At 34.6% G+C, this 19,308-nt stretch overlaps 1 protein-coding gene across 1 annotated transcript; it reads right to left on the bottom strand.

Annotated features, from left to right (window-relative positions):
• Window positions 1–6,811: 6,811 nt before the first annotated feature.
• Window positions 6,812–12,061, bottom strand: LOC141641438 (uncharacterized). The gene is made up of 4 exons (XM_074450099.1): window positions 11,581–12,061; window positions 10,174–11,424; window positions 7,754–8,010; window positions 6,812–7,522 (listed from the first exon to the last, which is right to left on the bottom strand). Exons 1-4 carry the CDS (start codon window positions 12,059–12,061, stop codon window positions 6,812–6,814), a joined length of 2,700 nt encoding a protein of 899 aa, XP_074306200.1.
• Between the last annotated feature and the right edge of the window lie 7,247 nt (window positions 12,062–19,308).

Below are 19,308 nucleotides of genomic sequence, written 5' to 3'. Positions count from 1 at the left end.
AGAACCACAGACAAACAATCACAATCACAATCACAATCGTCTGAATCAACCAATTACACTAATTACAAAGACAAACACCACACATCATGTAAGTAATCGAGTAGGAAACCCTACGGAACAAAGAACACACAGTCAGGACGGTCTCAACAATTTGTATCAAAATTCCTCTTTTACGAATCCTCATCCTAACATATAATCACATAATTACTAACAATCACGAAATACAACAAAACCCCCAAATCCCTATATTAGGGTTTTAAAGAAACTCAAAGAAACAGTATAAAATTGGTATGTAGATCTTACCCTTGATGCAAGGAATACTATGATGCAAAGAACAAGATGATCCGACACTCCTAGCCTTGGGGATTTGCCAACAACGCGACGAGAGAGAACTACGTAACTCCTTTTTCTTTTGAAGGGTTTAGAAAGGTTAAAAGTGATTAAATAAACTGACGGAAACCTTTTTATATTAAACTTGCGTTATTAGCAAAACCCGTCAAAACAACCCCGTAAAACACACTTACTCGATCGAGTAGCTAAGGTACTCGATCGAGTGCCCCCTTACTCGATCGAGTATCTAAGTTACTCGATCGAGTACCCAACAGGTCAGAAACTATTTTAAACTGCAACTCACCCTTACTTAGAGTTGGCATTGGGCCGTGCTGGGCCGGCCCGCGTGCCGGCCCATCGTGCCTTCCCCAAAAATTGGCCCGGCCCAGGCACGGATATTGGGCTGGTCGTGCCGTGCCGTGCCTGGCCCACTCACCCAAATCTCCACCGCGGCCCGCTCCTGGCACGCCCAGTTTCGTGCTCGGGCCGTGCCTGGCCCATGGGCTAATCGTGCCTAGCACGTGGGCCGGCCCAATAACCTTTAGTATTTTTTTTCTAAATACTCTTTTATTTATATAAATAATGAATATTAACGATTTAAATATATAATTTATTAAATATTAATGTACTTGATGTCTTGATTAGTTGATTGCTTGTATTTTTAATGTAGTAGATTTAATTAAATAATTAAAAAATGATATTAAAAAATGGAATTTAATTAAATAATTAAGAAACGGGCCAAATCTCGGGCCGTGCCGTGCCAGGCCCGCCGTGCCTGGTTCGTGCCGGACCCTCCGTGCTTGGGCCGTGCCGTGCCTAGGCACGAGAATTTCCAAAAAATGCAGCCGCGGCCCGCCTCAAACCCGTTCGTGCCATGCCCGTGCCATCAGTATTATTCATCCGTGCCGTGTCGTGCCCGTGCCGGACTCGTGCCGTGCCCGTGCCGCCCGCCTTAGCCTGGCCCGGATTGCCATCTCTACCCTTACTCGACAGAGTAAGGCCTACTCGATAGAGTACCCAGAGACTCATAAATACGTAGTATTACAATGTGTCTTTTTTTTCAAAAACGGAATAGATTATTGTATAATCTTTAATACTATTTTTATTTTTATAGGATCGTGGACATAAGTATAACAAGAGATGGATCAAATTCTTGAAATAGTAATAAGGAACTTAAAAAATTTTATGAACCTTTTGGAATTCGGATTTAGGGAATATAGTTTTTTAGATTATTGAGCTATTGAAATGAAAATTTATTCGTAATACATGGAGTAGATACCGACCATACCATTGAATCGTATCTAATATTTTTCTATCGATATAATAAATGTTTTTCGGATGTAAATAATATTTGAAGCATGCACGTGGTGATAAAATTTCAAAGATATTTCTATGGGAGGGTTGATGAAGAGGTCTGGAAATAATTTGGAGATGACTATACTGAGGTATTGAGTTTACAACCTTATAAGGCGTTATTGAAGATTTTTCCATACGAAATTTATTATATACAGATGGTTTCAACTTTTAATATTTAAAAAACTCACTTTATTATATTGCGGAGTAAAACACACGTATATATAATGAGTCGCCTTTGTCATTGCTCCGTTGTCAAGTTTCTCAAAATTAGTAGCTACCACATTGTCACTTACCGGATTCGATTTACAAAAATAACCCAAAGTTGTCAAAGAAATAAGGTATTAAATAACTAATTTCTATGTATTTCAAGACTGTATATTTTTAAATGGATCAACAACTAATTGCTCGAACAAATATTAACAATGCAATAAAAATATCAAAACTAAAACAAATAAACCCGTGAATTTCACGGGTGTCAATGTTTAATGTTAAGTATTTTATTATATGCCCTTAATCTTTGCAAATACTTTATTATTTTATAAACGGCGTAAAATTAGAATTATGTAATATTTATCTGTTGCTTAGAATATTCTAACAATAAAGTAGAAATTTAAAATTTAGTATGAATTTTATTTGATTTTTAATTGTTGTTTAATTTATCTAGAAATTAAAAAGCCAAATTTTAATGTTTGTTATGCTATTTGCATTTAATGTTTTAGATTTTTTTTTTGTCTCACAAATTTTGTCATCCATCAAAAATATATAAAAAATTGAGGATATTTTTTAAAACTTTTGAACATCCTTTTTCATTATTATCAAATTTAATATAGGCATAAATATGGAGCAAAGTTCATGACTTTTGAGCATCATTTTTTTTTCATTATTATGACATAAATATTATAATAAATATTTGTGTTGATTATGTTCTAAATTCTACATAAGGATAACATTTTTTGTGAGACCGTTCTTTTGTATGACCGCAATATTTTCTCAATTTTTAAGTCACAAATACTTAAACTATTTTTAAGTTGATCCCAAAAAATTGTAAATATTACTTTGTAGGGTAATTTAGTTACTTGTAATGGTCTCATTCAAAATAAACAGTGTTATATTAGAAATAGTCAAAGTTTCGGTGTTCATGTGGTATTTTTTTTATTGTAGAAAATTACTTATAATTGATATACACCTCCCCAAACAGGCTTTTACTTTTTTTTTTGGTGGGGCACTAACTCAATTATCATTCAATGTGTGTTTTTTTAGTAAGAATTATCCGTCAAGACGTCACTATTGTATTGTAATTTGTCACTAAGCAAATATTATATAATCAAATACAAAATACAAATTAATTGTAAAAATGGCTCATGGAATAAAATTTAATATTTTATGTAGTCTTTTAAACTATATTGTATAGATTGATAATATGTGGATTATAATATTACCATGTCACATTTAATTTTGCCTTGTCACATTTGTCATGTCACATTAGCCTTTTAATTATATTGTATAGAAGTGAATAGAAACTATTATAGGTTTTATAGGCATTACACAACCATAAACTCCCATATTTTAATTTAATTTTTAATTTATTTTGTGGTATTATTAAATTAGATAATTGATTGCCGAGGACCTCAAGAGATGAATTAAATAGGACAAAATGTTAATGAAAATTATGGGTGTTGAGTAATATAAGGAGTTTTAATAAAATTATTAACATAGTATATTACAAAAATTAATTAAATAGGAAAAACTTTTAATTAATTTGGTGTGTGTTAAATATTAGGATTAATTGATAGAAATACTCTCAACTATAGGTGTACCGCTTAAAATACTCTAAACTTTATTTTAACTAACAATAAAACGAACTAATGCCCTCCCCCACTTTGAATAGAATTGGCTATTTTGTTAACTTATTGTAGGAGGTAAAATTCCATCTTCACTTTATCCTTCTTTTAATCTTCATCTTCTTCCTTTTAATCTTCATCTCCTTCATTTTTCCATTTTAATTTCCAATTACAAACAAAAAGAACAACTTAATTAATTAGCCTCCTAATTATAGTCCTTACCCAAATTTCACATCCCTTCTCTTACCCATAAAATGCGCTGCTTTCAATCTTCAATCCACCTAAAAACTCGTTGTTTTGATCTCCTTTACTCTTCAATTTCCTACCTTTCTTGAAAATTTGAACATTTTTTTTAGTAAACTTTACCTAGCTTCTCACGTTTCCCTAAAAAATTGAAACTTGCCCAAAATCAATTCCTACCCAGATCAAAATTCGTTCAAAATCTGAAAATTTGATTGATATCCAGATCATAATTTGGGAAATTAGTTTAATTTATTGATTTACCCACAAATTACAAAAATTTGTGGGTATTTTCTTGAGAAATGCCCACTACCGATTACCAAGGTCCTGCAAGTCTAGACGAGTTTTGGTCAGCTTCCGGCGCCTGTTGTCTCAGTTTTGGATGACAAGATTGAAGGCGGTGAGGACGACGTCGTATACTCGTATGCCAGTCCGAGTGGTTGTGCGGAAAATTATGAGGAGAAAGAAGAGAAGATGTGGTCATCCATGGCATTGGAAAGATAATCAATGCAGTTATTGTGGGTTGGAGAAGACAGAGCTTCAATGGTGTGATTTATTCACATATTATAAGATTTTAACATAGACATGAAAGGAAAAGAGGGTTAGAAGTTTATTAACCTGCTTAGCAGGTAGCCAGTCATATATTACAATAAGAGCGGAAGGGGGTATTAGTTGATTTTATTGCTAGTTAAAATAAATTTTGGAGTATTTTGAGCAGTATAGACATAGTTCGGAGTATTCTTATCAATTAATCCTAAATATTATGAAGAGTTTTAATCAATTTATTACCATGTTTAATTAAAAAAAATTAAATAGGAAAATGTTAATAATGGTGGGTGTTCAGTAATATGAAGAGGTTTAATTAATTTTTTAACAGGTTTTATTACAAAAATTTTAAAAACAATGAATTTAATAGGAAAATGTTAATAATGGTGAGTGTTTAGTAATATGAAGAGGTTTAATTAATTCCTTAACATGTTTTATTACAAAAATTTCAATTTAAATTATAAATTATGAAATTTATTAACATGTTTTATTACAAAAAATTCAATTAAAATGTCAATATTAATTATAAATTATGAAATTTGATGTAAATTTGTAAGGGTTATATAAACTTTGGAAGACAATATATTTAATATACAAAAATAATTTAAGAATAATGATAATATCCTTTAATATTATAGATATAAGTGAATTAAATTAATTTATAGATAAATGATTTAAATTAATGTCATGTAATAATAAATTGATAATCCATGTCACATTAAAAATATGCAACATCACATTTAAATATGCCACGTCACATTAAATTTTAATTTAGGTGGCTTTTTGGATCCTACGTGGCTTTGTCTAGGTGGCGTTTATTTGTCATTTTAGGGTAGCCTTTTAATTATATTTTATAGATTAATCTCAAGCGCACCCGTGATTTTCACGGGTACAAAAACTAGTTAATAATTTATTCGGCAAATATAGAATCAGAACTTAAAAAGTTGAAAACATATATTAGTTCCTTTTTTACTTATGCTATACGGAGTATTTGTTTTCTGAGGAGATGATTTTTACCCAAAAGGTCTTAGAATTACATCATCTTACTAGTCTTAAACCCGTGCAAGTTGCACGGGATTCTTGTTTAAAGTTTTGTATCAAATTATGTAAATAGCGAATATTGCTCTTTAATTAAAGTCATATTTAATGTTTTCCATGTATATCATAAATTCATAACGTCATTTGCAATTAGCAAGTTTGTATCTATCGGAGATATCTAAAATATAGTAATAATAAAACTAAATTTTATATAATCATATGTCAAAACATAACAAAACATGGACAAATTGAAAAAAAAAAAAAAAAAAAAAAAAAAAAAACTGTTACAGTGTACAATCATATAAGTAAATTGTACTGTAACTTCTCAAAAATGTATTCACAGATTTCTTAAACCCGTGCAATTTTGCACGGGTATGCAGTTTCAAATTTGTTGTCTAAATTAATGTTTAAATGATGGCCGAGTTTTGTATAAAGTCATATTTAAAAATTTCAATTGAAATGATTGACAAATTAATATATCCAACCTTAGTCATTTTAACACATTTAAAACTTATAATATACTGTATTAACAAAATTAAAAGGGGAATAATATCGAAGATCTCACATGAATATATATTGTCTTAGAGATTGGGAATAATAGATTCCCTACGACCATGAATAGTGCCAAAAAGTCAATGTAACCTTTGGCCTGGATCGGAGGGAGTACAAAAGTGCGAGCAGAAGACAAAATGAACCCGTGCAAATTACATGGGATTGTTTTACACGTGTTGGCTGTTAATTAGGACCCGTGTATTAAACTTATTGTGTAAATTGCACGAGATTGTATTACACGTGTTAACTGTAAATTAGGGCCCGTGTATAAAACCTATTGTGTAAATTGCACGGGATTGCTCAAGATATTTGTAATCTGGCCCGTGCATTAAAATTATAATACGTATGCATGTGTAACACAAAACCGTGTAAATTGCACCAGATTGCTTAAACTTTTCGTGTGTTAGTGTTACGGTTGTTTTAATAGGAGACAGTCTCGTGCAAATTCTTAATATAGTTGTTGCAAATTACAGAGACCCTGAATTTGAAAGAACGTACCTTTAGATTTACACGTGTTGTCACTTGTCACGGTTGTTTCAATGGGAAACATGTATGATTGGTAGGTGAATATATACCCGTGCAATTTACACGGAAGTAATAAAAGTATGAAAAATAATTGACAAATTAGTATAAATTCGTATAAAAAAATTATGATTATGTTAGTAGTTTTTAAATAAATATTACTTTGATAGAAATTTTTAAAAGTGGATTATTTGTGACAGTAATTATCAAAAACTGTAAATTTTTTATAAAAAAAAATGATCATTATTTTGTATAAAGTCATATAAAAAACTCGAAACGTAACTCGTATCATCTTTTTTTTTTTGGGAAAATGTAAGTTGTCATTAATTATAAAGTCCAAACATACAATTAGAAGGCATAGTTATGAACTAACTTCCTTCATTACCTTACAAATTACTCATCCAAGTCTTAGTTGTACTATCCTTACATATTTCCATATACTTTCTAATGCGAAATCTAACATCATTCTGTAGTACCCTCATCAGCTGCTCAGGCCTTGTCATCAAACAGTCCACCCTAGCAACATTCCGAGCATGCCATATATGGTACATCAAACCAGCTATAACACACCCCATAACCTTCTTCCTGCATAAGGAACGGTATCTTTTCCTACACCACCAGAGAATACAGTCCTTCTCAGGCAGCACCTCCTGACACCATGCAGTAACCAACTGACAACATTTCCTGCTATACTCACATTCAAAGAAGAGATGAGCATGTGATTCAGTCTGTTCAGCACATAAATAGCAGGTATTTGCAGTGGCAATATACATCCTCATCAGGCGATCTTGAGTCAACAATTTTCCATATCCAGCAACCCAACAAATAAACCCATGCTTAGGAGTTACCCAAGAATTTTTTGCCCACTGATACCAGTCACTCTTATCACCATTAGGTCTCAGCCAAACATATCCATCCCTAATACTGTACTGTCCACTGCTCTGTCTCAACATCTCCTTAAAAATAGTTTTGATTTGACAAATTTTCCTCCAAGCCCAACTGGAGTTATTAGTAGGTTCATAATCAATCCATTGCTTATCCTTAATGTACACAGCATGCACCCACTTAACCCATAGATGGTCAGCCTTGTGTTCAATCTACCATACATATTTAGCAACAGCTGCCATATTCCAAGAAAGTAAATGCTTAAGCCCTAATCCCCCTTGATGTTTAGGTCTACATATGATATCCCAAGCCACCAAAGAAGGACCACAGCTGGTTGAACTCCCTTTCCATAGGAAGGCTCTACAAATGGACTCTATCTTTTGAATAATAGTTTTGGGAAGGATAAAAATCCTAGCCCAATAGTTATGGAGGGTGCTAAAGACAGCTTTCACAAGCACAAGTCTGCCAGCATATGACAGCTGCCTAGCCCCCAACCCCTTAATTCTCTCCACCACTTTATCAACAAGACAACTACAGTTCAAAACTGATAGCCTTTTTGGAGCCACAGTCACACCCAAGTATTTAAAAGGAGCAGATCCTTTCTTCATACCTGTAGCTCTTGCAATCTCAGTGATCAACCAATCCTCCATGCCATTACAGTAAAAATTAGACTTCCTTGTGTTAAGCACCAGACCTGAAGCTTTAGAGAAATAATCAAAAGAGTTTATCATCACACTACTACAAATACAGGCAACCACAACGGCCCTTTAACAACGACTATTCACGAAAATCACAATAGACGTTGTAGAATGTGTGACGCGAATTTTACTAAAATAAATTAAAACGGGTATGGTTTTAAAAACCGTTGTTATTAGTGTTAACAACGGGTAACACATGCACAACCGTTGTTAATAATTTGGCGCAAAATTGGCGCAAAGTTAGTGAAAAGTAATCACAACGGTTATTTTTGAAACCCGTTGTTAAAACTTATTTAACAACGGGTGTTGTTTACAACCGTTGTTAAAACATATTTCACAACGGTTGTTGTTTAATAACCGTTGTCAATACCTTCCATACTATAAACCACACAAACACAAAGTCTCTGCTGACCACAAAACACAAACCTTAATACACAAACACAAACCCAGAAAAGACCAAACACAAACACAAAGCACACACTTTCTCATCGTCTCTTTCTCTCTTTCTCATCGTCGCTTTATCTTCTCGCCGTCACTGTTGATTTCATCGTCTCTTTACGTACGTTCTGTAATTATCAGGTTTGTTTCATCGTCATTATTTTATTTTTCTAATTATTGCATTTCCATGTATGTGTTTTTATCGACCATTAGGTTCCGTTCAGCATCTGCTAATTATTTCATTTCCATGTATGTGTTTCTAATTATTTCATTTCCATCTTCTTTGGCGTCCTTCAGTACGGATCGAGCATAGTAAGAGTCTTAAGGATGATATCATTCATTTTGTTGGAGTTTGGAGTTTGTTTTGAAAGATTAAGGAGAGGGTTAATTTATTTGGAGTTTGTTTTAGCAGTTAGGGTTTGGAGAATATATTGAGATAATGGAAATGCATGTTAGTTGAGATAATGCAATGTATTTATACTAAGCAATGTGTGGGTTGAGTTGTTTTTTAATTAATATATATGTTAGGAAGTTGTGCCATAATCAGCATCATCATATCTCTCAATCTTCGCTTCAAATCTTATTGATGTGATGGCGGTAATAACTGGATCTTGATGATGATGATCTATGGAGTTGAAAAAATGGAAGCAAATCAAACAAGCATAACTCAACACTTTCAAAATGATCATTTCATTTAATTTTAAACCAAATACATTACAGCAATTATCAGAAATCAAAAGATGTATAATAAGCCGGAACAACCCCGGTTAAGCGTAAAAAGCGCTTCTCAACCTGCCACCAATCACGCCACTCTGGTATACCGCTAACTTCCGGGTCATTGGCTTCATATTTTGCAATAACAGATTGAATATATGCAAGGACACGACTTGCATGTGGATATAAGGTTGGAAGAGTACAACTCAACATATCTCTGTCGCTGCATGACCAAGTTGCGAGTAACAGGCCGACGAGGGTATGAAGATGATGATGATAATGAGGCTTTGTTTACAAGCCGGACTGCTTCACGCCTCTTAATCCAATAATTCCGTTGATGTTCAAGGGATGCTTTGATTAATGGGTGTTGATCGGCGGGAAGCCCGGCGAGAACCTTCCCATCATCTTCAATCGTTTGTGTAAGCCATTCTTCGTTGTTGATAAAATTAGGGTTCATTGCCATGTTGTTTCAATTAATGAATGTTAGTAAAGGATGCTTTAATATGTTAGTAAAGGATGCTTTAATATTTATAGATAGTAATATTTAATTTAATTTTTTTTTATTTTTTAAGAACAAACAACAACGGTTATTTACAAACAACCCGTTGTTGTAACTTTCCCCCCAAAATTGAGTCACACTTTCCACAACGGGTTTTTATACTTAAAACCGTTGTTAATATTTTTAACAACGGTTTCCTTAAGAAAAACAACCGTTGTTAAAACCTTTTACAACGGACGCTTTAACAACGTCCGCTTTTTTATATAACAACGGTTTTTGACCGTTGTTATATGTATCTGTAGTGGTGTCAGTTCAACAGAGGACTTATCTCCCTTACAAAATAAGATCAAGTCGTCAGCAAAACAGAGGTGAGATAGTCCAATTCTTTGACATAAAGGATGGAATCTGAAATGGGGAAGCTGCTGTGTCACTGCCAAAATCCTACTGAAGTACTCAAGGCAAATTGTAAAGAGCAAAGGGGACAGAGGGTCCCCTTGTCTCAAACCCCTCTTACCTTTGAAAAAACCAAAAGTTTCCCCATTCAAAGCAATGGAATAGGATGGAGTAGAGATGCACTGCATAAGTAATTTGATCCAAAGCTCAGGGAAACCCAAATACTTCAACATCTCCTCCACAAATGACCACTCAATAGAGTCATATGCTTTTTGGAGGTCAAGTTTCATCAACATCCTTGGGGAACAAGTCTTCCTATTATATAACCTTATTAGGTCTTGGCAAATTAGAATGTTCCCTACAATATCACGGCCCTGAATGAAGGCACTCTGGGACTGACAGATTATATCAGGCAAAACCTTACTCAATCTGGTACATAACACTTTGGAAAGGCACTTGTAAATGGTATTGCAGCAGGCTATAGGCCTGAACTGCTTGACATTATCAGGTAAATCCACCTTAGGAACAAGTGTAATCACTGTGTTATTACATTGTTTCAAGAGCTGTCCAGTGTGAAAGACATTCTTAATGGCATTACAAACCTCCTGACCAACAATGTGCCAGCAGTCTTTAAAGAATTGACTACTGTACCCATCTGGTCCAGGGGCTTTAGTGCCAGGAATAGAGAACATAGCCCTTTTAATCTCCTCAGAAGTAATATGGGACATAAGCAAATTACAATGCTGACTATTCAAGCAATTACCAGCTTGCACCACCCTCTTATTCACCTTAGTGACCTGCTTAGAAGTCCCAAGAAGAGAGACATAATACTCCTCAAAAGCATTCCTAATCTCATCATACTTAGAACAAAGTTTATCATTCATATCCCTCACCTGATAAACCTTGTTTCTAGACCTTCTTTTCCTAATGCTAGCATGAAAGTATGCTGTATTATCATCCCCATCTAAAACCCACTGAATTTTAGCTTTTTGCTGTAAGTAATCATCTCTTACCTTATGCATCCAAATAACTTCCTGAGCACAAGCCTTCTCAGCTTTACATAAGCCATCATTCAGAGGATCCTCACGAAGAAGGGTTTGAAAATGAAGAAGAGCAAGTTCAGTGGCATGAGTAAGCTTCTCAATATCACTAAACTGATCTTTGTTAAGAGCTTTCAATCCCCCCTTAAGTCTTTTTAACTTGGTAACAACCTGAAACATTAGGGTACCATGCACCTTAGGCTCCCAGTTGCTAGCAACCATCTCTGCAAAATTATGAGCCTTGGACCACATGTTGAAATACTTGAAAGCAGGTTTTCTAGTCACAACAACTTCTTCAAAACTGATTAGGCAGGGGCAATGGTCAAAGAGACCTTCAGGCAGGAAGTGAGCAAAGCTGCCAGGGAACTCTGCAAACCACTCAGCATTAGAGAAGACCCTATCAATTCTACTATACACCTTGGTACCAACCTTATGCTTATTGGACCAGGTGAAAAAAGACCCACAACCCTTCAACTAATACAACTCACAGTCCTGAACTACTTGCTGAAGAGGTTTAATATCAGCTAAGGAGACAGGAGCACCTCCAATTCTCTCATCTATAGCCATCACAGAGTTAAAATCACCACAAGTTATCCAAGCACCATTAATACTCTGATAATAACCCTTCAAACTAAGCCATAAGCTTTCCCTTTCCACAGGTTTGTTAAACCCATAAATCATAGTGATCCAAAACATCTTTTTCCTCACTTTATCATATGCCTCAGCATGAATACACTGAGCAGTTATATCAATAATGTTCAACTGAAACATAGAGGGGTCCCAAATCAGCCAAACTCTACCCCCCTTATGCAAACTGGTATTAGTAACAATAGACCAGTCATCACAAAGAGAGCTACGAACTTTATTCCAATTACTAGCTTTTATTTTGGTTTCTAATAGTCCAAAAAGACCTACATTATTCTGAGAGAGGAATCTCTTTATTTCATACTGCTTCTTACTACTATTCATACCTCTAATGTTCCAAAACCCAATGCTACCCATTATCCTTTGAAGAGGTACTAGATTCACCTTTCTCACACAAAGCTCTCTCAATCAGACCAGCCTTAGTTTTCTGAATTGAATAATTCAGAGATTCCATAAAGGATAGTCCACCTGGAGTAAATAACCTCCTCTCACCATTATCTCCTCTCATGAGCCTAGTAAGCAGCTTCCTTGGCATAGATTGCTCCACCACAGGTTCCTTAGTAACCACCACAGGAGTGACAATAACTCTTTGAGGTGTGATTGTCCTCTGCAGTGGCTTTTTAAGTTGCTGTGTTTTCTGAACCACCTTAGTCTTCTGTGGTTGTGGAACCATACCAGGAACAGGTTTATGTTTTTTAGAATCAGGTGCTTTTGGCTTCCACACCTTCTTTGCCCCTACTGCAACATCACCCTTCCTACACACATCTGCTGTATGCCCTATGCCCTTACAAGCAGAGCATGTAGTTGGGAGCCAGTCATAGACAAGCCTAGCCCTTTGATTCTTTCCATTTTCATCCATGAAGTTAATCTCAGAGGGGAAGTGTTGGCCAATTTTAATCTCAATCATGACACGAGCATACCCCAGGAATGCCTTGTTAGCAGTCGCATCATCACATTTAATATAATCCCCAACAATCCCACTTAACTTCCTGAGACACTCAATCCCCCAAAATTTGATATCCAAACCATAAATCTTCATCCAAATAGGAACCCTAGATACATCGTGTTTCATCAGTTCAGCATCAGGAGTCCATTCTGTAATTATCACAGGCTTGTTATCAAATATGAGGTGTCCAGTTCTAATCACTGCTTGCTGTTGTTCCTTAGTTTTGAACCGAACTAGAAAAATACCATTGGGCAAGAAGGAGACTCTATCTACCCCATTAGATTGCCAGACACGCTTCACAAACCCAGTAATCACGCTACTAGGCGGATTCGCACCCAGAATGTAACAGTAGACAGAAGTAGACCAGAATTTTACCTCAGCAGCGACGTCCACCTTAGTGAGTCGAAGCAACGGCGATGTAGGTGTCTCTGGAACCTCCTCCATAACCTCAGTAACCAATTCCTCCTCCTCGAGAATCGATTCTAAGTCCGTCTCAAATTCCTCCGAAGAAAACCTAATATGTCTTGCTGCAGATTTGCCTTTGCCTTTCGAAACATTGATTCCATCATTTTTTTGTGATTTTTGTCCTGAATTTAATAAAGGATTTTTATTATTTCTTTTTGATCTCGCCATTACGTAATTATCAAGCAGAAACCTAGAAAATTAGGGAGAAGTTTCTCTCACTAGCTTTCTCTCTCATCCTTTGTAACTCGTATCATCATACTTGTATTATGACTCTACCCGTATAACTTATCTGAGACGATAACTTATGAAATACCCACCTTTCTATTCACTAAGCCTCTCACCGTCTCAAGTCTCAACTCTCAATTCTCACCTACTCACTCTCACCCTTGCCAACAAAATTTGATAAACTGCGCATTGGCTTTCCTTTGATTTTGCTCTTTATCATAATTCTAAAATCTACCTCATTCTATTATTTTTGTTACAAAAGTTCTTTGTACATCAAGTTTGATTTTTTTTGTTTTGTTTTACAATTTACATCAACTTCAAGCACATGCAGAAAAAAACTATAGTTGTATCCCGACGTTTTGTTTTATAAGGGTTGATCTGATTGTTTTAAGTGCTGGTATGATTTATTTTTAGAATAATTTTTTTTCTTATCTTTTGTTTGGATCCAATCCTTCGTCCTTCTTGATTTTTACAATCTCTAATCTTCTTAATTGTATTTAAGTAAAATAACCTGTTGTCAATAAAGGGATAATCATGAACTGTGAACTATATTAATTTAGTTAATTAATTGTCGATTTACAATATTAATTTTGTTAATGGTTAATAATTAAAACCATATTTGTGATCAAATCTTATATACTCTGTTTGTAAAATTCTTAAAGTTTATTTCTTTTTTTTCAACTGAAGTTGGAGATTATGATTTATTATATTTAATTTACTGAATAATTAATTATTTGTCAAATTTAAAATTATGACATTATAGTGTATTTGTTTTTTTTCCATGAATATATAGCATTAAATTTAGTGATTGTATTATTTTAGTTGTTGATTTTGTTAATCTTTTGTATCATAATTATTAATTAAGTCAATAACTATTTTATTTAGATTAATTTAATTTATGGATTGTATTATTTAGCTTATTTTTATAGCTTGATTTTTGTATATAAAAGATGATTTTGTAAATAAAAATGGCGACAGAACGTGGGAGATAATGGGGGCCACTTTATTAAAAATAATAAAATAGTCTCTTTTCAACCACAACATATCAGCTCTATGGTTCTTCTTTTAATAAAGAGGATATATTTACATATTACTCCGTACTAGTGTTTAAGGAGTGTCCAAATTTATAAATTATATTAATAAAAAAGTGAACACGATTATTTAAGTGCCCGACAAATTTCCGAGTGTCGATATTTGACGCAATAACGGACAAGGACACGCCATACGAATACATTGTTCTATGACTTCAGGTTCTCTCGATTTTAATTTCGGAAAATGTACACTCTTTGAAGTTTGACATTTTGCTTAAATTACCCAATTTTTGATCCTGAAAACATAAATGGTCATAACTCGTGATTACGAGCTCAGAAAGTAACGATTTTTTTTTTCAAATTGGTCATCTTTCCATGAACTACGACTTGAAAAAAAAAATTATCGAGTTTAAAATTCTTGACCAAGAGATATGGTCACTCAAAGTTTGTTCGGTCAAAAAACCTTTGACATACAAATACTTCTAGTCACGGGATCCAAATACGTCAATTTTTTTTTCAAATCGTAGTTTTCGGAAAGATGATCGATATGAAAATTTTTTGATCACTTTCTAAACTTGTAAACTAGGTAGCACCAAAACGGACATGGACACGGACACGTGACACGACATCCCTTGAAATTTAGGACACGGGACACGTTAATTATATATTTTATAATTATAAATGTTCAATTTTATTTTTATAAAAGTATTTAATATTAAATTTAAATAAGTGAAGGTAAAACTTGCCCTTAATTATAACTCATTTTCATTTACCATCCAAACGCATCTTCTAATCAATCTCTTTCGACAACTCATTTCTCGTTTAAAGAACATCATTTACCCCAAATGATGTCCAAATGTCATGGACACGCGTCGGACACGGCCCAAATACCATGGACACGCGTACGACACGTGCTCAAATAAATGTAGAAAGTTAGACACGGTTTTATAGGTGATGAGTCATAATTATATACATATTTATGCCTCCCCTTGATTACTTTTGATACGGTTTTCGTGCTAGTTTATATCATTTACATGCCTTTTATGTTAGAATGTTGATACTTCTGCCTTTTGATGTTTAATGCATGAATTATGTATTTGAGGAGCAAAGAAATGAAATGGGCATCGCGGAGTGAGCATTAAGGGATACACGAAGCATGGCACGAGAATTCATAAGAATGAAGGAAGAGAAGTTAAGAAGAAAACACGAAGAAAAGAGCTTCTTATTACAAGTGTCTACTTTGAAGAGCCATATCTCGAGTTCTACAATAGATTTACAAGTGATTCTAATTGGAGGTGAAATCTTATCTTCTTAGCTTTCCAACGCCGCAAAAATCGCTTGTTTCTGACAAGTAACGAAGAAATGGCGGCCGTTTGAAGTTCAGTGCGCGAAGCAGGAAATTGGTGCCTCGATCGAGTCAAGCTTGGCTCGATCGAAGAACTTCATGCTCGATCGAGTCACCTCTCGACTCGATCGAGGAACCAACCTAATAAATAAACTTTGCAATGTCGAGAGTTGGGGTATCTGGGAATTGGTGCCTCGATCGAGTGCACCTTGGCTCGATCGAGGAACCACTAGTTTCCGCAATATTCCGCAAATTTCCTTAAGTCGGTTATGATTACTATAAATACCAAAACTCGTACTTTAGGTTAGATTATGCCTTATTTTACATAGGTTTAGTATAGCTGTGTAAAGATCAAGTAAGTCCTTATAGAAGTGTGAGTCCATAAGTCCTCATCCAAGCCATTGGATGAGGAAAATGGATGGCTGAGATTAGAACAAGAAAAAGGATTAATTAGCTAATATAACACTCTATCTCTCTACTTTTACTAATCAACTTAATTAACCACTAATTCAATATATATACTTTTTAATCCCACCTACTCATCTCTCATCCCACACAATTCCCCTCATATTCTCTCTCAAAAACATCTCCTCTCTCAAAATCAAAAAACCAATAAAATTCAAACCCAAAAGTTATCCCGCCAATGCCCTTCACGCCGCCAACAACCCACCCACCAGCCCTTCCCGCTGCCAACAACGACCTCCCACCGCCGCCAACAACCCCTCTTTCTTCCTCACCACCCACGACCTCCCCCCACCACCAACAACCCACCCATATCTCCCTTTTTCTCTTCCTCACCACCCACGACCTCCCACCACCACCCACCACCCACCACACCCCCACCACAGCCACCGTACCACCCTCCACAGAGCCACGCACAACCACGCAGCCACCACCACCAACGACCCTCAACCTCACGCACACCACCGCCAGATCTGTCCCCTCAACCTCACGCACAACCTCACGCAGCCACCCGCCTCACGCCCCACTGCCGCCCCTCTTTCTTCCACTTCTCATCGTTTTTTTTCTTTTTTCCAGATTTGAAACTTTGCTTTTTTTTTTTTTTTTTTAATATTAATTGTGGAGATATCTCCTCACATTTTTGTTGGTGATGGTGTTGTTTTTGTTTTTCATTTTTTCAATTTTGATGGTGTATTGTTTTGTTTTGTTTAGGTTTTCCTTTTTTTTTGTGTGTTGTTGTTTTGTCTTAGACGGTGGTTGCAGATCTCGTTTTTTTTTTTTTTTTTTTTTTTTTGAAATTTTTGAGATCTCCTTCTTTTTGAAGGATTTTGAGATGTTAGGGTTGTGGGTTGGTAAAGAGTGTGAGACGTGTGTTCTATTATTATTATTTTTTTATTATTTTTGTTTTTTTAGTTCTCCTTTTTTTTGAATTTAGATCTCATTAAAGACATCGTCTTAGATCTCATTTAAAACATCGTCTTACTTTTTTTTTTATTTTCGGGTGTTAGTATTATTTTAGATCTAGGTTTTTGAAATAGATCGAAAAAAAAGATCTCACATAAGTTGTTTAATTTTGTGAGATTTTCCATTAAATTACACTTTTTTCCATTAAATTACACTTTTTGTTGTTGTTAGAATTACACTTTTTTCTGTTAAAATTTCACTTTTCTCCATTAAAATTACACTTTTTTCTGTTAAAATTATACTTTTTTCTGCTAGAATAACATTTTTTTCGGCTAAAATTACACTTTTTGTTGTTAGAATTACACTTTTTTCTGTTAGAATTACACTTTTTTAATGTTAAAATTACACTTTTCTCCATTAAAATTACACTTTTTTCTGTTAAAATTATACTTTTTTCTGCTAGAATAACACTTTTTTCGGCTAAAATTACACTTTTTGTTGTTAGAATTACACTTTTTTCTGTTAAAATTATACTTTTTTCTGCTAGAATAACACTTTTTTCGGCTAAAATTATACTTTTTGTTGTTAGAATTACACTTTTTTCTGTTAGAATTACACTTTTTTTCTGTTAAAATTACACTTTTCTCCATTAAAATTACACTTTTTTCTGTTAAAATTATACTTTTTTCTGCTAGAATAATACTTTTTTCGGCTAAAATTACACTTTTTGTTGTTAGAATTACACTTTTTTCTGTTAGAATTACACTTTCTTTTGTTAAAATTACACTTTTCTTCATTATTCGGCTAAAATTACACTTTTTGTTGTTAGAATTACATTTTTTTCTGTTAGAATTACACTTTTTTCTGTTAAAATTACACTTTTTTCTATGGGACTAATGTTACACTCTCAATGGACTTGGTCATATTCTCATATTCTCATTGGACTAATGTTACACTCTCAATGGACTAAAATTACATTCTCAAAGGATTTGAAATTATACTTTTTGGACTAAAATTACACTTTTCTGGACTAAAATTACATTCTCCTTGACTAAAAATAACAATCTCATTGGACTTAAATTACACTTACCTGGACTAAAATAACACTTTTTGTCATTAAAATAACACTCGTAAAATGCTAAATTACAATAACTTGTGATAAAATTACAAAAATTCAAAATATTATTCGTTAAAATCACTCGGAAAAGATTGAAGTTAAACTTTATAAAACGCTAAATTCTCGAAAATATTGCTTAAAATTACACTTTTTGCTGTTAGAATTACACTCGTAAAATCCTAAAATGTCGAAAACTTGTCTAAAAAAAACGAAAAAAATCTGAAACTGGAAAATTGTTAACAAAATTTCCATAAACTTTGAAGTATAAGATAAATGGTGGTGTTAATTGTGTATCATTAATCCATTAGTGAATGTATAATTAAAGCTAGAGAGAGAAAGTGGATTAATTAGTGTATAGGAAACTCATTAGTGTTAAGTATGCTTTTTTGCTTTCAATCTCAACCATCCTTAGTGGATATCTAAGGGATGTAGTGAGGACTTATGGACTCAAAATATATGGTGGACTCATTAGAACTTTACTCTAGTATAGCTACTGTTCCGGGGCTAATTCCAGAGCAAGTATTGTTACCACCCGTGGCTTGTAGAATGATGTCTTGAGTTGGGTTCCTCGCGTCTCTATCGTTCCTCTCGGCCTCTCCTGCAACAATGAACGAACTGAGGGCTTGGCTTTGTGCCAAGCGTACTCACTCCGACGCTCAAGTCAGTGAACTTAGTGGGACAAGTTGTTATTACTTGGCTAAGGATATATTGTAGAGAGATAAGGAAGATATTACCAGATGAATAGTGATTCTTAGGTTGATTTATGGATCCTTTCCTCAATGAAGGTTGTGGAGTAATTATAGGCTTTCACCTTTTGTCACGTAGTGGCCAAGTGGCCAAGTGGCTAGCAGGTGGAAAAACCGTTCTGTCCTCGGCCGATGGACCTATGGCAGGCCGGCCGAGGGTCTTGGATATGAGTACGCGGATATGTGTCCCGGCTGGCTGGCTGTCAGGCCGAGACCCCAGGTGACAAGCCGATGGGTTGCATCGGCTAGACTGTTTAAGTCGTTGACTTTGCTGTGGATATCCTTGACCTTGCTCAATATGTTGACTTGGTCAGCGGTGCAGAATATGCCC

Source organism: Silene latifolia, chromosome 1 (genome assembly GCF_048544455.1).
Source record: "Silene latifolia isolate original U9 population chromosome 1, ASM4854445v1, whole genome shotgun sequence".
Lineage (NCBI taxonomy): Eukaryota > Viridiplantae > Streptophyta > Magnoliopsida > Caryophyllales > Caryophyllaceae > Silene > Silene latifolia.
The sequence above is the reverse complement of the archived record's forward strand: the minus strand, read 5'-3'. Positions and strand labels throughout refer to the sequence as shown.